This window comes from Bacillus rossius, chromosome 1, assembly GCF_032445375.1.
Source record: "Bacillus rossius redtenbacheri isolate Brsri chromosome 1, Brsri_v3, whole genome shotgun sequence".
In the NCBI taxonomy this organism is placed as follows: Eukaryota; Metazoa; Arthropoda; class Insecta; order Phasmatodea; family Bacillidae; genus Bacillus; species Bacillus rossius.
The window spans coordinates 367,730,889-367,751,621 of record NC_086330.1 but is presented as its reverse complement, the minus strand read 5'-3'; the positions used below and the strand labels follow the sequence as shown (position 1 = coordinate 367,751,621).

The window sequence follows — 20,733 nt, the reverse complement described above, 5'->3', positions numbered from 1 at the left end:
GGTTTTTTTTTGTTCATTGTAAATAAATATGGCGGTGTGAATAAAAGGATACTAATGGTCAATCAGGTTAGGTTAGCTACATTATAAATACCGTAAAACGGGGTGAATAGGATCAGTGGTGTGTATAGAATCAAAAGTTTGTAACATTATGTTTTGAAGCATAATAAAGCAGAAAATAATTGTACATTGAACTACGTATGAGAACTACCATTATAACTATTTGAACAATGTATAATATTTTCTTCTGTTTTATGTTCCAAAATATAATGTTACAAACTTTTTATCCTATTCGCCCTTCTGATCATATTCACCCCGTTTTACGGCAGGCCTACTTTAAAACATTGTGGACGGTTGATTTGGTTAGGATAGCTACATTAAAGATACAAAAAAAAAAAAAACAAGAAAAAAAAACATAAACTTCGGGGAACTTCGGGTTTTGGCTCTCTCGTCCGTGAAAAGAAGGCTTCCCGACTGCGTGTTGTCCTGTGACACAAGTGTTGCGGGGATGTTGTCGTGCGCTCTGCGCCTCGCTACAGGGTGTGCGTGTGGTGTGTCGACAGGCGCGCCGGAGCCCGCGGCGGTCAGCTGGCCGCCCTGCTGCCTCTGACGCTGCTCTGCATGGCCTTCTTCGCCTCTGCCCGTGAGTGCCGCACTAACATGGCGTCCGCTGTCGCCGCCCGGCTCGTAAAATTGACAAATATTTTTTTTTGAATTGATAACGGCTTATAAATAGGGACACCTGTATTTCACGAATACATTTCGTGTCAAGGTATTTCACAAAATACTGTAGCTTTTCTCCTGTGGTTATTGGCTGAGGTCGGTGAGAGGTGTCGTCCCGCTCTTGACGGGGCCAATGAGAATGTGGTCACCGTACTGCTGAACCCTCACAATTTGCCATGACTCTTAGATAAAGGTACAGTGTTTTATGAAATACCTTGACATGAAATTAAATCGCGAAATACAGGTGTCCCTAGCTTAATAATCGATGAACGCCGGCTGCACGCACGAGAAAGCCTGAGCCGAGCGTGCAAGAAGCGGCCAACCACCGTGTGAGAAATCTTCTATAATAGCCTATCAAACAGGTTAAGGCGGGCTTTTTAACTAATTGTACGTGATTATATTTAAACAAATTAATTTAAATTAAATTTGCAAAAAACAGTTAATAATATTTGAAAATTAAAAAGTAAATATGCAATTTTTCATCAATGTTTTCTTATGACGTTATCACGTAAAATTATCGTCGTTAAACCGACTTTACAGACAACCCCCTTTTTTTGTATATGATCGATACTTATTATTAGTTTTAACATACTTCTATAAAGTTATGCTTCTTTAGCAGCGTTATGAAAAATAAAATTATAAGAGTAAATTTTTACAATGCGCACTCACCACGCAAATAAATTTTTACAGGATGTAAAAATGGGCTAAATTCAATTAAAAATGGTATATGTGTGTTTTTAATCTTGTACATTAGTGATTGATATTGAATACTGAGAATATTAGTGTTAGAAATTGTGTTTATAATTTTTTTTTCAAGTGTATTTATATAAGTGAGGTTATGTTCCCGTATAGATAATTAATTTGATTTATAAATTATTATTTAATAAATTATTAAAATAAATTATTTCGGATAAACTTTCAGCACAAGTATTGATTTCCATTATTAATTAAAACTATCTCGATTATAGACGCATATTAAATATAAATTGTTGGAGATTTTCAACTTAAATCATGTGGAATATACCTATGAACAGATTTTGGCTTTTTAAAATAATAGTATTGGATCTATTTAGCATTACATTTGCTGGTTTTTAATTTTGGTTAAAAGTCTATCTCTAACTCGGAGGCATAACACACTATGTCCACTTTAAACAAAATTTACTTTTAACCAAAAATTTGCCACCTTTTGACGTTCTTTCTATTGGCATACAACACTAAGATCTACGATATGTTGAAAATTCACATAGTTTAGTATATAAGTGAGTCACTATTTAAAATTCTTTAAATTGCTCTCTTTAAAAATATGGTTTTTAGACATATTATCTTATGCCTTTGAGGTATAGATACGTAATTACTAGAGACCGGAAAAATTCGCGGGTTCAATGACCTCCAGGATAGACTCCAATTTCCTCTACACACTCGGGCAAATGCCAACTGTTCATTGGCTGCTGACTTGTGAGTCGTCTCGACTGGGTGGCCTGTGATTCGACACTTCTATGAGTGAGTATCTCTAATTGACCCTCATTCCTCCAGATTAACAGTAAACCAATGACAGAAGCAGCACTAAAGTATAATTATTTGAATTTTAGCATAACACGAAATGAACCCGCGAATTTTTCAGGTCTCTAGTAATTACTAGAGACCGGAAAAATTCGCGTATTCATTCGGCGATAGGCTAGAAGTCAAATACATATATTGTACGTATATGTTCCTTGCGTATATACATCACACTGTTATGTATCCAGATCCGTAGACAAATTTTATAATAAAATGATAAATACAAATTTAAGAATTATTAGTATGTTTACACTAGGTATGAAAGCTAATATTTGAATTACCATTATTGTATAACTACAATATATAATTTATATGATCTACCCTGTACCAGACTGAGTTTTGATCAAGTACACGGATTAGGTCGGACACATAACACTCAAGTGTTCTTAAATATAATGAATGTTTAGTTAAGATGTCTATGTTTAATTATGACACCAAACAATTTTTAATTATTATTTCCTTTAAGGTTAAAATTTATTTTAATTCCTCGGCTATAGTTAATCTCAGGGTAGCATTTCTTGAGTTCTGTCTAACGAGACTGCTGGGGGCCGAAAATGACTTGATTTCTTTCAACAGAAAAACATATTATCCGGAAAATATTTGATTCATTTTAAATTATATTTAATTGTCAGCTTTTCTTGTTAAAAATATCACCGATTTCACTTTAGACTGTTACTTATATGTATATAATTATTGAATCTTGTAGAACCCGAAAAGACATGTAATAAAGTACACATACCACATCAGCAGGATGAACTTACAATACGAACATTGTTTCTTGAATGAACAGATAGGATTAGTAATATTATTTTCAATCTTCTCGGCATTAATTACATACATTTTCCTTTTTAGCGTCCTTAGCAACCACCTTATTTTTCATAAACAAGCATTTCCAAAGAATAATGTACACATAGACATGGTTGTCTTTGACCGCAGCCATGGAGTAACAAAAATAATTAAATGAATTACATGCACAATTTGTAAGATAACTATGCACCGTAACGGTACATAATTGCCGCTTCTGATAATGACACAAAACAGACTATGTCAGCACACAGTAATTCGACTATGGAGTTTTTGTGTTCATTAACAATCTCTAGAATCACATTAACAGTGTACACTCAACTGTATTACTAAATAAAGAACATACTATCGCTTGGGCGATCAACACACACTGTAACATAAACATTCACAACAATGGGTGATGTCTGTCCGAAGCAATGTTGCATCTCGTTGCACGAAGACGTACTGCATTATACAGCAGCATCTGACTCCACCCTCTGCATATCCTGCGTTGATGTTCAATGACGACGACACAAACAAGCAGACATCACGGTGCACTCTTACCTCCATGTTGAAAACAACAGTGTACCTGGGTAGAGGCAATGGTACAGGTCGATTGGCAGTGTCCTGACAGTGGACACCACTCAAGCAGCTTCCTGCGTTGACAGGCAGTCACTAGTCGTCAGCCTCGGGGTGATGATAGTGATTCTGGTCCATGCGTCGCTGCTGCCGATGACAGGCGCCTCTCCCAGGCGACAGCGCCATCACCGCGACGAAGCACGTGGCAGCGATCCGTGCCGCTTCCGCCACTTGGACTCACAACCATCCGCTGATCGTCGTTCAGATACCCATTATACAAGTCTCTTAAATGGCTTTTGGGTTTAATGGTAGGTGTCCCAGCACTAACATATAACTAGCACACATTTTGAATAACGCGTGTTCTTGTTTCACAACAGAAATCGTCGCACACTTAGAAACATAGCATGTCCCAATTTCTAAATTAAATGTGTCTACTTGCACTCTTCCTTGAGCAAGTCTTACACCTACACAAAGCTTCTTTTCTTGAAGTTGTCTGGTACAGAATAGATCTTTTTTAAAAAAAAACTAAATTAAATACACTTAATAATATTTAACACTAACGTTGTGTTAGATTAACATAATAACCTAGGGTCAATTATTTAATTAGCTTGTCAGCTGAGGAAAAAAATATGTAAACAGTGTATAGCGATGCGTTGCGTTGACAAGGCGAATAAACGCTTTTCGGAGGCGTTGTAAATACCGTACACCTTTCGTGTGCTTCTTAAGATAATTAAAATTTTAAAATTTTTCAATCTAATCGAAATAGTGTCAACTACGAGTGAGGATACATATATTTTCTTATTTCACTGGATACCAACTGAATTATCATCAAACAAGGTGATTACTCATTCTTGACAGTGTATTTGCAACTGTGTAGTCTCTTCCTTTATTTTGCAGGTAATACTGATTTAGAGCCTGATAGTTACGATGTTGTTCTAAAATACGCTTTTCGTCAGATCACAAAATGTAACAGGCGTTATTGAAATATACATGTGAGTAGAATCAGCTATCATCATATGATAAAATCTCGTCAAATTAAATAATACTGGCTCTCGTGCTTGAGTAGTGTACTAGTTGATACCGAATAGTTTCTGTATATCTTGACCTGACGTGTTAATGCCAAACTCATGGTTTGAACACAAATCACAGTAAATAGAATCTATGCTTTAAGTCCTCGGACTTCGCCGAACTGTGACATAATATTCCGTACGCAGGCGGTATCACACCTCACCTATACGTCGGACATCGACTGGAAAATACTTCAGCCGACACAAAAAAAACACAGTCAGTCAATTCCAGCGACTCGTCGGCACTTATAACTACTGTACCATACCGTTATACACGATGCAGCTGAATTTTCTCTCTACTCTGGAGAACTATGTAGATAATTAAATTTCATTTAACTGACCATACTCAATTGTTTACTTTCATAACAGATTACATTAGCATTGTGTTGACATCAATTTATCTAACTATCGGAGGCTTATATTCGCGTAATTGAGCAATATTGTATCTACCAATTACACGCTTAGTATCTACCTCAGCTAGCGTATAGCAATTTTCATTGATGACTTCAGTAATCACATATGGTCCAGTGAATAGTAAGAATAACTTGCTGGTTACATTATACCATTTCTTGCTAATATTGGATGTCTTACGAAGAACTAGCGATCCAATTTCGAAGCTACTTCTCTTAGATGCTGGCTTTCTTCGGCATCTTGTTGCTGCGGCAGACAGTAGTTTAGCCTGTACTAGCTGATGGACATCTTCGCTCGTAGGTAGGTCTTCTCTTGATGATTTCTCGTCTAGTCCAGGAAGGTAACGCGGGTCTATCGCATCGGAACGGTTCAGACAAAGGATTTCAAATGGAGTTAACCTCTTTCCAGGTACTAGGGTCTCGATCCGGGGCGATATTACCTTGACCCGTTCTAGTTTAACGTCTTGTCACTTTCATCTCTTCCTGACGGCATCCAGATGCCTGCTTTGTTGGCATTATTTACAGCTGTTTGGAAATTTGTAGCTGTAGGGTTCAATGGCTCGTTCCTAGAAAAGTAGCCACGTTGTTGCTGTGGTGGTAATGTTGAAGTGAACGGTGGAGGAAATGTAGAAATGATTTGTTTACTGTTCGAGGCGTACCCTGCTGTTCTGGTGCTGAGACGATCTCCTCGTACAGTAATAGACTGGGATAATGGCTGTTGATCTTCCGTGCAGTGTCTCGATGCTTGCTGTTATTCTTTTGTCTCGTGCGCCTTGCGTGAATCTTCATATTCATCATCGGAATAAGCTCGCCGTTTCTCGTACATGGATTCCCTAGAAGGCTGTTGTTCTGGTGTTAGTGATCTTTGTCGGTTGTCGCTCCTGCTGTACCTATTCTGATGGTAATCCTCTTCATGATCATTACTGTACCACTTGTTGCGAGACCACCATGTTTTCCCTTTGTATGCAGCCTTTCGCTGGTGCTGGTTTGATTGTTGATAATTTCCCTTGAAATTGTTTCGGTGCCTTGGTCGTTCTTCCTGGTACTGCCAGCGTACGTAGTTTACCGCGGCTTTTCGTTCATCCTTAGGTCGATTATCTCTATTATGCCAATAGTTATGAACGGGGGTATTTTTCGAATGTTGAACAATGTCGTGGACAGGATTATCGCGAGGTGTTTGTGTGCGATTCATTTTCTCGAGTTTATCAAAATTTAGTAGTTGTTCTCGGAAATCATTTATTTCTCTGTATGTCCTACCAGTCAATTGCAATTGATATTTTATCGGTAATTGCGTCAGTATGGTGGCGATGAATTCGTCATCCGTCATCTTCAAATCCAAATAACGAGTGCGTTCAAACATGCTGGATACATGAGCTTCTAGCGACATTCCTCGCTTATGATCATACCGCTCAGAATGTAGTTGCGCACGCAAATTTCCCTGGATCCTTAAGCTCCAGTATTGCTGTTTAAACGATTCTCTGAAATGTTCGTATGACGTGATCGTAGTGTTGACCATCTCCCACCAATAAAATGCGTGACTCTTTAAAGCAGTGTTTAGGCATTTTAATTTTTCTGTGTCCTGTAGTCCAAACGTTTGGGCGTATTCCTCAAACTTATTAAGGAATCTGATAGGATTTTCGGATGTTTTTCCGGAAAATGTCGGCATTGCCTCAGACCAATGGCGTGCCGGGTGATGCATAAGCGTGGCAGGGTCCGTGTTTGGGGTACTGACGGTATTACTCAACAATGCCTGTCCTGAAATATGATCATTTACCGCTGTTTCAGGAATGTAATCGACTCTAGGTGCCTGAATAGGTGTAGTATTATTTAGTGTTGGTAGGGGAGGTGACATATCACAGCTTATTTTGCTTAACCGCCGCTCCAGCTCCTTAACCTGGTTTCGTAACAGTTCAGTGTGACTACTTACTGTTTCGGTAGCTACCTGGATGCAGTTAGTTCCTAGAGCATCTACTCTGCTGTGAAAAGTAGCAGTAGACTCTTCCACCTGCTCTAACCTCAAATTCAGCTGTTCTGCCTGCTTGTGTATTTCAGACCTCAGTAACATATGGTTGTGCGTGCACTGGTTCTGAATTTCTTGTTGTTTCTCCTGAGCAGTAGTTAATAAAGACGTGGTCTTCGTTTCTAAAATATCAAGTCGCGACTGTCCTTGTGATACTCGTTCATTGAGATGTTCAATAGCAGAATTCTGTTCTGCTATATGTGCTCCTAACCTGTCCTGTAATTCCCCAATATCCCTCTGCACGTTACTTAGGCCATACTGAAAATCAGCACGTAGGCTAGACTGACCACTGCTCACCTTAACCTCTAAACCATTTATATCAGATCGTACGCTGTTCAAACCAGACTCTAGGCTAGATTGAAAATCTGACTTAAAACTAGCCAACACTTGTTGTAATATTTCCACGGTAATTACCGGTGTACGTGTGTACTCACTATTTGCAGTAATAGATCTGCCAACATCAACATTAATTTCGGTATCTTCACCTTGAAATTGGTCATATAATGTAGGGTGTTGAGTGTTAACTATATCATTGTTTTCTAACAATGCATCGGGCTGTACAAAAGCGTGAGATAAGTTTGGTTCGTTCAACAACGGCCGCTCCACCTCCTCGTTTTCCCCTTGTCGTGTCATCAATGCACTGTCAATGCCAACATCATTAACATTATCTACTATACTTAGGTGATCCGAATTTGCAGTCAGATTTTCGCTACTTGATGATTGCTTTTCTACATTTAATTCGTTATCAGGATGCATTTCAGATCGATTTCGCAGACAATATCCGGCGGTAGTTTGTCTAGACATAGTAAATTTAGTGGGTTATACCACACAAAAGAATAATAACTATCAACCAAATCAAATCACTTTCTGGCTTAATATCTAGCCCCACGTTGTAGTGACAAATTTTTATGTACGTATATGTTCCTTGCGTATATACATCACACTGTTATGTATCCAGATCCGTAGACAAATTTTATAATAAAATGATAAATACAAATTTAAGAATTATTAGTATGTTTACACTAGGTATGAAAGCTAATATTTGAATTACCATTATTGTATAACTACAATATATAATTTATATGATCTACCCTGTACCAGACTGAGTTTTGATCAAGTACACGGATTAGGTCGGACACATAACACTCAAGTGTTCTTAAATATAATGAATGTTTAGTTAAGATGTCTATGTTTAATTATGACACCAAACAATTTTTAATTATTATTTCCTTTAAGGTTAAAATTTATTTTAATTCCTCGGCTATAGTTAATCTCAGGGTAGCATTTCTTGAGTTCTGTCTAACGAGACTGCTGGGGGCCGAAAATGACTTGATTTCTTTCAACAGAAAAACATATTATCCGGAAAATATTTGATTCATTTTAAATTATATTTAATTGTCAGCTTTTCTTGTTAAAAATATCACCGATTTCACTTTAGACTGTTACTTATATGTATATAATTATTGAATCTTGTAGAACCCGAAAAGACATGTAATAAAGTACACATACCACATCAGCAGGATGAACTTACAATACGAACATTGTTTCTTGAATGAACAGATAGGATTAGTAATATTATTTTCAATCTTCTCGGCATTAATTACATACATTTTCCTTTTTAGCGTCCTTAGCAACCACCTTATTTTTCATAAACAAGCATTTCCAAAGAATAATGTACACATAGACATGGTTGTCTTTGACCGCAGCCATGGAGTAACAAAAATAATTAAATGAATTACATGCACAATTTGTAAGATAACTATGCACCGTAACGGTACAATATGTACCTTTTAGATGAATTTTCTATTGGCTTACTGTTCAGTTGTACGAATCTCAACCAATTATAAACCCTCAACCAAAGAAGGATCGAATCACAGACAAACCAGCTGAGACGACTCACAAGTCAGCAGCCAATGAACTGGCGTTATTTGCCCAAGTGTACAGAGGAATGTGCAGTCTATCCTGAAGTCTATTGAAACCGCGAATTTTTTCGGTCCCTAGTAATTACTCTGTGGTGTAAAATTTAAGAAAGCTATTAAAAGTTTTGGACCAGGTATTTGTAGACACCCTCAATAAGTCAAGTTTTAAATCAGATAGATACATAATTTTTCTTTTATTTACATTAAATGCCCTTAAATGCAGTATTTGAGTCCCCATGCGTGTTCACAAATGTTAATTAGTGTCACTTAGAGACAGCCTTGACCCCTGGGTTCAGGCTGTACTTGATATCATTGTTTTTTCTCGAACCACTTTGTAAATTGGCTGCTTATCGATAGAATACATGTTAGTTTTGAATGGCCTGAATTATTCTACTATTAAATAATTGTTGTTGGTCTATGATTGATTAAACCCATGCCTTGGGAAGTTTCAAAAGTAACAATGGCTTGAGTGATGACATTTCAAAACATAGACATACAAATTTTGGGAATTTAACTTTTTAAATTAATGCGTTTGATTTCCCGTCCTGTAGTCATTCCAAATCTCAGTTTTGGTTTTTGGAACAACCTATATGATGTAACAATTTAGGTTTTAGGTGAATAGTCTCACAAGGGTAGCCAATTTTAAAGATGATTACAGTCTGCAAGTGTACATACAGTTAGATATAACCATTAACCTTTTTTTTTGTTACTGCCTAAAGTAGAGAGAGAAAAAAAATTGCAGTACACTTGCGTCCCAGCTTTTCCACAATAAGGAGTGTGAACCAACGATAAACCAGCAAAATGAGAATTACCGCATCACGCGCGACCTCGACATAAAAGGAGCACAATGCGGTCTACGCGTTATGAAACCCGCGAATTCGCATACTTCCAAAATGAGGTTGTCGAGGCGCCCGCCTAGTCAGGGGGGGTTTATCTGAGTCAGTGAGGCGTGGTGATAAGGTCGACGCTTGCTGGTGCTTCTGGCGCGGTGTCACCTCTAAGCGCAAGGCTTTGGACTGGCGCGCATTCTTATCGTCGTGCGCAGGACAACCATGAAATATTAGCGGTAATCGTAACATTAGACGGTGGAGAAATAAAGATAAAGATGTAATGCAAGGCCCTTGGGTACCTACTTTGAGCGTTTCATGTCCAAAAAATAAATCTGAAAACCCGCGTTTTGGCCATTTGCACTCTTCTAACATACAGTTAAAAAACGAAATCTCAGCACATTCCTAAATACTTTTCCGCAAACATACACTATTTTTTAAATAAAAAATAATGTTTGCTGTATGTTACTATGATAATAATAATAATAATAATTTATTTCCCATTTTTTTTACATTTCGTTAACGATATTCACTTAATTAACCAGGAAATTTAGCACTCACGAAAGCAAGCTTGTATGTGAGTGCATCTAGTCACTTCAAATTACATGCGGTATTTTGACGATTGTAAATGTATAATAACTGAGGAATAAATTATAACATTGTTACATGAATAAATGAAAATATAATTAAATCAAATTAGTATTTAAGTAAAGTACAGGTACAAAGTTATAACAATATATAAAACTTACTTAAATACTAAAGCCATCTCTTCATCAGTTAAATTATGTAGCCAAATATTAACATATTTACTGTCAAGCGAAGTTGAAGAACGTAGGCAAATGAAAGCTTGCGTAGAAATGATGGCGGCGGTGAACAAGAAAGCGTTCGCCGAAACAAGAAACACGACCGCGTCGTGTCTGGCTGACACCGGGTCGCTCGCGGAAGGATACAATCTCCTGTCGTGTATCTCGCGGCGACAGAGGAACTCGCTTTCGACGGCGCGGACGGCAGCGGGGCCTGACGTCTTGATGAACACAACCGGCGGACAGGAGCCGCGATGCCGCGTCCAATCAGATCCGCCCGTGCGTGAACATCCTCCCCCACTCCCCCCCCCCCCCCCCCCCCCGCTTTCCGATGGCACGAGCCGATGCCCCCGTCGCTCGGGTCGCGGCGACTGACTTTCCCAGTCGTACTTCGGGAAGCCTTCTTTTCACAGACGAGAGAGCCAAACGTCCGATCGTGCATCTTCGGGTTTTTTTTGTTCATTGTAAATAAATATGGCGGTGTTGATAAAAGGAAAGACCATAAAACAAGGCAACGGTATTTATTTGTAATTGTTTTTAGAAGAAAATACGTAATTGAAGAAACGTTCTTCGTGGATTTTTATATTTATCATACCGTATAAAATCTAGGAAGTCTTTTGTCTTCAGCAAATATTCTCGGGACGCCCCATATTCCGTGAATGTTTATTTTGGACAACTCATGATCACTAATGGTCAATTAGGTTAGGTTAGCTACATTATAAATACTTAAAAATATTGTGGACGGTTGATTTGGTTAGGATAGCTGCATTAAAGATACTGTGAAATCATGTAAAGCTTTTCCTAGCCCTGGATAGCTACATATTAAAAAGTTATTTGCTAAAGCCTGCCCCACACGACACCCATTTCCTTAGCAGTTTTCATGTAATTTTTATGCTAGCGCGCCTGCTCCCGTGTGGGTAACATTTCAGCACCCTTCCAAGGGGTCTGGCTCTGGGTATAAAAGTTTTCATAACCGAAGTCTTAGCCAAAACCGTAATAGAACGTGTTCTATTTTTCTGCTATACCCACGAGCTGGAGCCGTCAAGATGGCGGACCCACGTGTTGCAATATAACCCCGTATATAGTCTGTATTGTCAACATTAAGGGACGTAACAAATGTAATGGTATGCCAAATGAAACTTTATAATAGTAAAACTACTATGGAATATATTTGTTAAGCTGAAATTGCCACATAAAGAAGTAATCGGAAAATTTAAAATACGTTATGAAAATACGTTGCATTCTATATTACCCATTATCTCCTATTACATTCGTAAAAGTTGCGGTAGCGTAGTGGCGAAGGGCACGATGGCAGCGGTAGATGGGTGATTTTGAATGTGGTTCGAATCCTCATCAGTCCAATTTTTTTTTAGTTTTTTTAAATAACAGATAATTAAATTGTACATACTGTGCTTTCTGCAAATATAAATTATTAGAATTAATTTATGATATAATATTATTAACTACATTTAGGTGTCTCAGTCCATTGATTTTATTCATAGTACTACGTACCTAGATTTATTTTTACTTTTAAAAAAGTAAAGTAAAATCACATGTTCACAAATAATTTAAACCAAAAGTTAATTTTATAATTAAAACGCCAACGTTTATTAAGAAACGAGTGTCCATAAATTAATAATGAATAAACTGATACTTCATAGCGACACATCTGTGAGGGTAAAAAAAAAACATGCAAAATGTTTTTCTTCACCTAAGATTTAAATTTATTACGCGGTATGTGCGTGTTTATTTGTCTCACTGGGTTACAAAAAATATTAGTTACAATTCCTCTAATTATGTAGTTAAATATATAAGTAATCAATAAATCGTATATATAACATATATGAATCGGTAGCATTTTTTTACTATTACAATGAAATTAGCTTGATTAACTGTATAATTAAATTAATATTATAATTTAAATCGTACATAAACTACATTTAGTAAACCCAATGTCCCTTGTATCATTTAAATTTATATATTTTTAGATTTTGAAATTAACCTACAACTTAAAAATATATTTGTAATTCCAAAATTGCTCTTAATTTGTTTTTAAATACTAAACCAATTTTGTTATTTATTTGCAAATGAAAAATATAATATAAAATATCAAATAATATTTCCGCAAGTTACATAATTTTTAACACAAACAGGTGTAACTTTCACTTTTTTTCTTTTTTTTTTTTTTCAGAATTTTGATAAGTTGACTACGACAGGTTTATCCTCCCCTGATATGTTTGCTTTGGTCGGCAACTGCGTTGGCTGGTTTTCTGTTAGCATTCTAGGTATCGTGTGTATGGAGTTAAGAAATCTTTCTGCGGTTCTGCTATACAAATTTTTATGAAAAATTTTATACCCATGGGTATAACAGAAGTTATAGCAGAAAATGGGCATCGTGTGGGGTGGCCTTAAGCAACCATAAAATGATTTCACAGTATTTTTAATGTAGCTGTACTTACCTAATATAACCAACCATCCACAATGTTTTAAAGTATTTATGATGTAGCTAACCTATCCTAATCGACAGCAAAATTTAATGCCACACCGGTTTATACAATGAGATAGAACGGAAAAAAAATCGAGCATGAACTTCGGGGAAATTCAGGTGTGGCTCTCTCGTCTGTGAAATGAAGGCTTTCCCTTCAGGCGCGTCCTAGAAAAAATGACGAGAGCGAATTATTTACGTTGCGCACATCACGCAACGAAATTTTTACAGGATGGAAAGAAAAAAAAGCTACATACAAATCAAAATTATGATGAAGTTTATTGTGAATAGTAGTGATTTAAATTGTGTTCATAAACGTTTTCAAGACTATTTAAAGAAGCGATAATATGCTCCCGTGTGTATTTTTGTATTATACTTTTACTATATTATTATTTAATAATAATTAAAATTAATTTGCCATCAATTATCTTGATTAATTTACAAAGTTAAATAATTTAATATTATACACATGTTTTTTATTAGTATTGAATACTTACCTAATATTCAATTATTTTTTTTTGTTTGAATTTTTACATTACAAACAGTATTTATAATATAACTTCAGTCCTTTTATTATTTTGTTTTTATTGATTATTTGTATGCAAAATTAAAATTAATATTTTACTACCCTAAGTACATAAGTATAACGTCTATCGCCCGTACAAAAGTCGCGCATCTTTTTAAATATTAACACGCTTTTATTAGCTTTACTTGTAACTATATAATCCAATCTTGTTAAGTCGATTTTATCATATTTCTAATTTTCGTATCGATTTGAAACTTTGCTAGTGTATGTAATCACGATGATAATACAATAATTTCAGGACTAAGTCCCAAAGAGTGAAAGGGAGGAGGGGCATAGGGGCAAAAAAAACACTACTTTCGTGCTAAAGGCAATAACCATGGTGGGAAATTTGCCCGAAGTCGACTGCCCCCCTCAAGAGGGTGGCAGTTCAAAACCACAAAATTTCGAAAATTAAAAATAAAAAAATCAATATATTTTTTTTTTGATTTGGAGGGTTTCCGAGCCATTCAGGGTCCATAATCCCCCCCCCCCCTCAGTGGAGAGATCATTGGCCCCCGATTTTTTGAAACTGTGGACAGTCAAAGTACGTTAATGTTGACGTGCTTCCGGGGTCTTCGGGCACCATCGGACCTCCTTGGGGGTTGGGGGTTAATTGCCCCCGAAATTTTCGGGACTTTTAAAATTAATTTTTAGTGCCTTTCGAGTAATTTATACAAAATTTAATTCGATATGAACTAAACAGTAAATATAAAATTATAGATTGAAAAACAAAAAAAAATCGCTCTTTAATTGTTACATGAATTAAAAAGTAAAAAAAAAAATTCTTTAAATGAAAGTAATTTGTTCAACAGTGACACATTTAACTATAACTATGTATAACGAAAGAATTAAAATGCTAAAAATAAAAATCAAGTATTAAACAAAACAATTAATTTTAATGGAAAAAAAGCGTGGGGTGCATAATATCAGTTGTCTTAAATTTTTTACCACTTACGTATATTCGTTAGGACAGGGTCATTGTGGAAATGAAAAACGAGAATTTGAATATTATCAGATGAAGCTCTTGATAAAATACAACAAATGTATTTCCAAAATCCTGACTTGTAATTTTCCTTATCAAAAGAAGTTTCAGATTCATTGGTAAAAAAATTAATTCATCATAAACTTTATTCTAAAACGTTTGTGCTCTGTGGCTTATATCTGGCGACTGAGCACACCGAAACAATGACAGCAATAATGGAAGTAGTCGTGCTTTGCAAAGAGAGAGCAATGCTACGCACGCTATACGTATTTGAAGAAGGGATTCGTCACGAAGTGTATTGCTACCTGTATCCGCACAGCAGTCGGACCCCACAGGAGTTGCTCACACGGGGGTGCTGTCACAACTTAGAAACACACAACTTAGAAACACACAAGATATAATCTTCTAAGTTATGTCTGTTCTAAATTGTGTAATTCTAAGTTACGATAGTTCTAAGTTATATGATTCTGCGTTGAGTGTTTCTAAGGTATGGCAGTTCTAAGTTGGGATGATTCTAAGTTATGACTTTCTAAGAAACACGCAAGATAGAATCTTCTAAGTTATGTCTGTTTTAAATTGTGAGTTTCTAAGTTACTATAGTTCTAAGTTATGTGGTTCTGCGTTGCGTGTTTCTAAGGTATGGCAGTTCTAATTTATGACTTTCTAATTTGTGTGTTTCTACAATCTGTGTTTCTAAATTATGACTTTCTAAGTTGTGTGTTTCAACGTTGTGTGTTTTTAAGTTGTGTGTTTTTAAGTTGTGTGTTTCTAAGTTGTGTGTGTTTCCCGCTCACGAGGCGGGCGAATGCTTCGCAGGTAGGCAACCAGCGTAGCGCAGCTGCCAGTAATACTGCATACTGCACAGGAACAGCTGTGGTCACGAACACAGTATAAACAAGTGTGTATTGATGCGAAATAACTCTGGTCCAATTGATGACATCACACAATCATGTAAGATACTATATCATTTTAGTTATTTTTGTACTGAATGTATAAGCTTTATCGTGATCCAACGGTTACTGATATATGAGTGTTAAATATTTTACGTGTAAACATATTAGTTCTCGGTGTAACTTGCCGTTTTTCCTCTAAAATTATAGCTTTTCGTATATTTAATTGTCCTCGGCATTGTTTTAAAGAATTCTACGTTAAATTTGGTGTCCGAGTTTCGTATCATAAGTTCATTTGCAACACGAGAACAAAAGAATTTGCCAGTTACCGAAGTTAGATTTTGATACACATCACTGGCGAGTGCTTAAAGACTTTCTCACATTTTATTTAATAATCAATTTTTTTTTAAACTTAAATCTCCACGTAATGTTACATTTTCGTTTGGATTTAAATACACCCATACCAGTTTCCATCTTCCGCCTGTATTAGCACTTTGCAGAAGCATAATTTTTTTATAATTTTCGGAATACCAGCATGCTAGGTTTCACTGTCATATAGAGGTACATTTCCACACTTTCATGAGTGTGTAAAGATTTTCTCGGCACGGACTACTATTTCTGTTAACTATAACCAGAGGCAGTTGTACTTAGCGAGTATGCTGCAGGTGATGAGTTTTGTCAACAACACTGTAACATCATTTTTCTCTCCTGGCTGACAGTATACCTGTCAATCGGGAGCAGAGTGCAGCTATTTTTAAGTGACTCAGGGATTTTCTATATAATAACAAAGTTTCATTTTTACCATTGTCCCAGCCACGAGCAGAAATAACTGCGTTCGTTGGTAATAGCTAGTGATCGGTCAAATTAAAAATTTCTCGAATCCGAAACTAGGTCTCAAGGGTCGAAAATAAAATAATAATGTACAAGTAATGAGTATTAACTATGGTGTTGAAACAAGTTAAACCTTTAAATGTTTGTTTCACAAACCAAGTTTCCAGAATCAATACATATATTAATTTCGTTTATATAATTACATTTTAAAAAGTACACTATTTTGGGGAATGGTAACTGAATAGGTATGAAGGAAAAAAATCTGGTAAACTTCATAAGTTGTCAGTGTTGAATTTTAAAGTTTACTTAATTTTCTCTAAGATTTTTTCTTAGGATCTTTTTCCTCGAATATAGAATCCTTCTCATACTAAGTAGTATTTGGTGCTATTTGAGGATTTGATTTGCCCGTCCTTAATAATAGCCAATCAAGACAGACATGTTGCAGACACGTCACTGTGTGTTGACGTCCACATGGAAGTAAAACAGTACACAGTAAAAACATTTTCTGTACTTTTACAAAAGATTCCTTTGGAAGCCAGTTGCCAAGAAATAGTTTGTAATACTACAAGAAAAGATATTGAACATTTTGTAACACATGGAAATGGTTATTTTTGCGTATATTAAATACTTTTCCAAGCTAATACTGGGTATATCTTACGAAATTTGGCGAAATTTTCAAAAAATGGAAAAATGTAATTGAATATTCAACAATTTGTCGTTATTTTGTTATATTGTTGTTTATATGTGCGCAGTTAATACTGGAAAGCTATTCAAAGAACGGTTTACAAATAACTTTGTAACTATTAGAGGTATTTGGACAACCCAAAGCATAAATGCCCGGGACAAGGATCCAAACCCAGCATCACTGCGAACACTATTTTTGTAGTGATACAGTTGCGTTCATGTAAATGCACAAACGTACAATTACCATGAAATATTCGTAAAGACTGGAAAAATTCGCGATTTCGATGACCTGTAGGATAGACTCCACAACCCCCTACATACTCAGGCAAATGCCACCTGCTCATTGGCTATTGACTCGTGACACCTGCCAACTGGGACGCTTGCGATTCGATACTTTTTTTGTTGAAGGTTTTTCATTGGTTCAAAGTCCTTCATATAAACTGTGAGCCAATCACAGAAGCAATATAAAGGTACTGTTGTTTGGATTCTAGCATATCGTGAAATGAACCCGTGAATTTTTCCGGTCTCTAAATATTCGTGTTCCATTGACAGAAGAAATCACGGTGTGGCGAGTGCAGTCCAGTCCTCGGAAGGCGCGCGCGTCCTGGTATCAGCTCGTGCAATCTTCTCTCCCGGCGACCCGCCCAGACGCCTCCACTCGTCGCCCACGTGTCCGGGCCTGTGATTGGCGCGCGTGGGGCGAGATTACACTCAGATACCGTCATTAGGCCTAGGGCCGTCCGCGTGCAGGCTGCCGCGGATATCCTCGGATCAGTGTGGTCAGGGGGGCGCGATTGAACAGGCCGAGTGTGGCCACTAAAATATCAGCGCGGTTGCGAAATGCCAACATCAAAAAAATATTTTTTAAATATTGTTACCAGTGGGGGAACACGGGTTTCATGATGATAGCCCAATTAATTTTGTACAGTTTTGATCAAAAATCACTTAAGTATCTGTCAAGTTCCACAGTTCGCACTCCTCTCTGGAGCTACAGTGGTTCGCCTCTCACCTCGCACCTGTCTGCACACACAGTATCGCGCCGCTCGGTCGCACTCGCACTTCTCTCAACTCGCCGGTTTGTAACTGTCACGGAAGGCCGGCGTCGCCGCTTTTATGCCCGTTGTCCGTCCTTCTGGAACCGACTGGAGTGGGTGTGGCGTGTCGCGTCGACCCGGGCCGACCCGACCCTCGAAGCATCCAGAACAGCGGCGCATTGTTCACGCCACTCCGGCCTCTGTAGTTCCGTTGGATTCCCAGGCCACTCAGGAACAGATAGCGGCGCTGAGGAAGAACGGAGTGCGGGAAGAGGGGAGGGGCGTGGCCCGGTCGCCCTAATCCCCCAATGGTATGCGCGCGTGACGTCAGAGGCGCCGTGTGGGCCGGATTGCCGCTGGAAGGCCTGTTCAGGTACCTTGCGCGCGTTGCGACCCTGCTTCCCAGTTCTTAACAATATAAAGTAAACATAGAATTTTCTTAAACATAACTTAAATAAAAAATAAATCTTCCATATATTCTTACTTCAAAATTATAGAATGCTGTATTAATGGAGAGATGTATTGAGTCCGCACCATCTGTAACAAAAATAAATGTGTAGGTTCAATTATCTTAAATAGGCTAGTGTTACCGTTCACTGGCAAGAAAATATTCTTATCTCGAAAGCGATAAAAAAAAAACCTTAAAGCAAGAAATAATAAATGTTATTTCCAATAAAAATGAAGAAGAGGCTTAAGGGGCCAGTGTGGACAAAGTTTGGACGTGTCCACAATAGACCCCCCTCCCAATACCTTGTCCACACTAGCCCCAGACTACTGTTTCACAAAAAAAATTGGTTGAAAATATTTCCTTCCTTAAAATATATAAACTAAAATTCTTGTAGATAAGTTGACAAAACATACTTTTAGAACTATTGGAGTAAAACTACATGAAAAATAAAAGTCTGAAAATATCTTACCTTTTACAAGCATGAAAAATTATAGCAGGAACCAACAAAAACATGTAAACATAGATATTAAGAAACAGTATACAATCCTCATCTCCTTACTGCATCAATTGAAGGAAAAAATAAATAAATTTGGAATATTTTTTTACAATTTTGAATTATCTTGGAAGCAATGAAATAAGCATGTCTCCCATGTCCATGTGTGCTGACGTGTGTACGTGAGTATTTTTTTTTTTGGAATTGAAACTGAGGTAATGATATTCAACCCTCATACTTTTCGGCTATGCAGTTCTTAATTTTTTAAATAAATATAAATCATTTTCACATTGTCTTTTGGTTTTTCCGTATCGCAAAATAGATAATCTTAAACATGTATGGTGAATATTCCCATATACGAACGACCACAAACAAATCAATGTCGCCAACATTTACTTTCGAAAATTAAAGACTTTCAGGGTGTTAGAATGCTTATAAATGCCACAAAGTTCGCTCATTTCCAAAGATAAGAGCATTGGTTATAGTATCGAGTTGCGACGATTTATCGTCCTTGCTTTGTGAATGTGGTCGATTCCTAGGATAGACTTCCCAGGTCTCTGTGTGTTGGTCAGATATCAACTTCTGACCGGCTGCTAGATCTTGGGATGCTCCAGCGTGGTAAGTAGCCTGTGTTACCACACTTACCTGGTAGAGGTTCCTCAGCTTAGCGGAGTCCTCTAGACAAATTGTGAGCCTATATCAGAAAAAAATTCGTCTGTAAAGTCGGTTTACGGACGATAGTTTAACGTGACGTCATAACAAAACATTGATGAAATGATTGCATACTTTATGAATAAAATTGAATCATTTTTATTTTAATAATAAAAGAATAAATACTTGAAATTATACTAGTAATCAGATTTTTTAAATGCAAGAATAATAAACCTTTATTGCCGAAATTGTTGTTGTAATAAGCAATGAAAACCACATTAACTTTTCACTTCACTTTATAAACAGTCGAGTGGACGAGAGATAGATGCGGCGCAAGCGTACAATGAGCGTAACGGAACACAGCGTAACGGAACAATGTGCGTAACGGTTCACTTTTTCGTGCGTGCAGCCGGCGTTCATCGATTTATTAGACGTTGTCACGTCAAAAGTAATGATACTTCGAAATTCAGCCGATTGCTTAGTGAGGGCGTGATTTTGTTTCCAGTGTCTAGCTAACGAAAACTCTTTAAACATCTCAAAGGGGAGTGCTAGAAACCAAAATACGTCATATTGTTCACAAACAGTTTGTAATTTTATATATATAAAAAAATAATCTTTTGACATTGAAAATGTGCATAAATTACACTCCAATAGATTTGCAAAGGCCATAGCATGGTTTCTTCTGAAGCTTTGCAAACCTAAGTGTGTGCCCGGGTAGTCAGGGGCCTTAACTGAACACACAAAACGTTCTTCTACATGACCTAGTTAATCATGCCATGTGTTGCCAGATGTACCCGAATTCGGGTACACGTACCCAAATTACTACGTATGTACCTGATATCCGAGAAGATCCGTTGGGGTACGCAAATGTACCCGAATATAGGGAAAAATATATATAAGTATATATATTCACTTGGAATTGAAAACCAATTAGGGCGGAAAACAAATTTGCCATATTCGTAACGTACTGGCATTAAAACGTCCC

At 37.0% G+C, this 20,733-nt stretch overlaps 1 protein-coding gene across 1 annotated transcript in view; it reads left to right on the top strand.

Annotated features, from left to right (window-relative positions):
- LOC134528570 (collagen alpha-1(IX) chain-like) overlaps positions 1-20,733 on the top strand; it is a 317,857-nt gene that overhangs the window by 160,268 nt on the left and 136,856 nt on the right. The window contains exon 2 of the mRNA XM_063362313.1: positions 561-640. Within this exon, the coding sequence (XP_063218383.1) occupies positions 561-640 (80 nt within the window). The remainder of the gene's footprint in view (positions 1-560; positions 641-20,733) is intronic.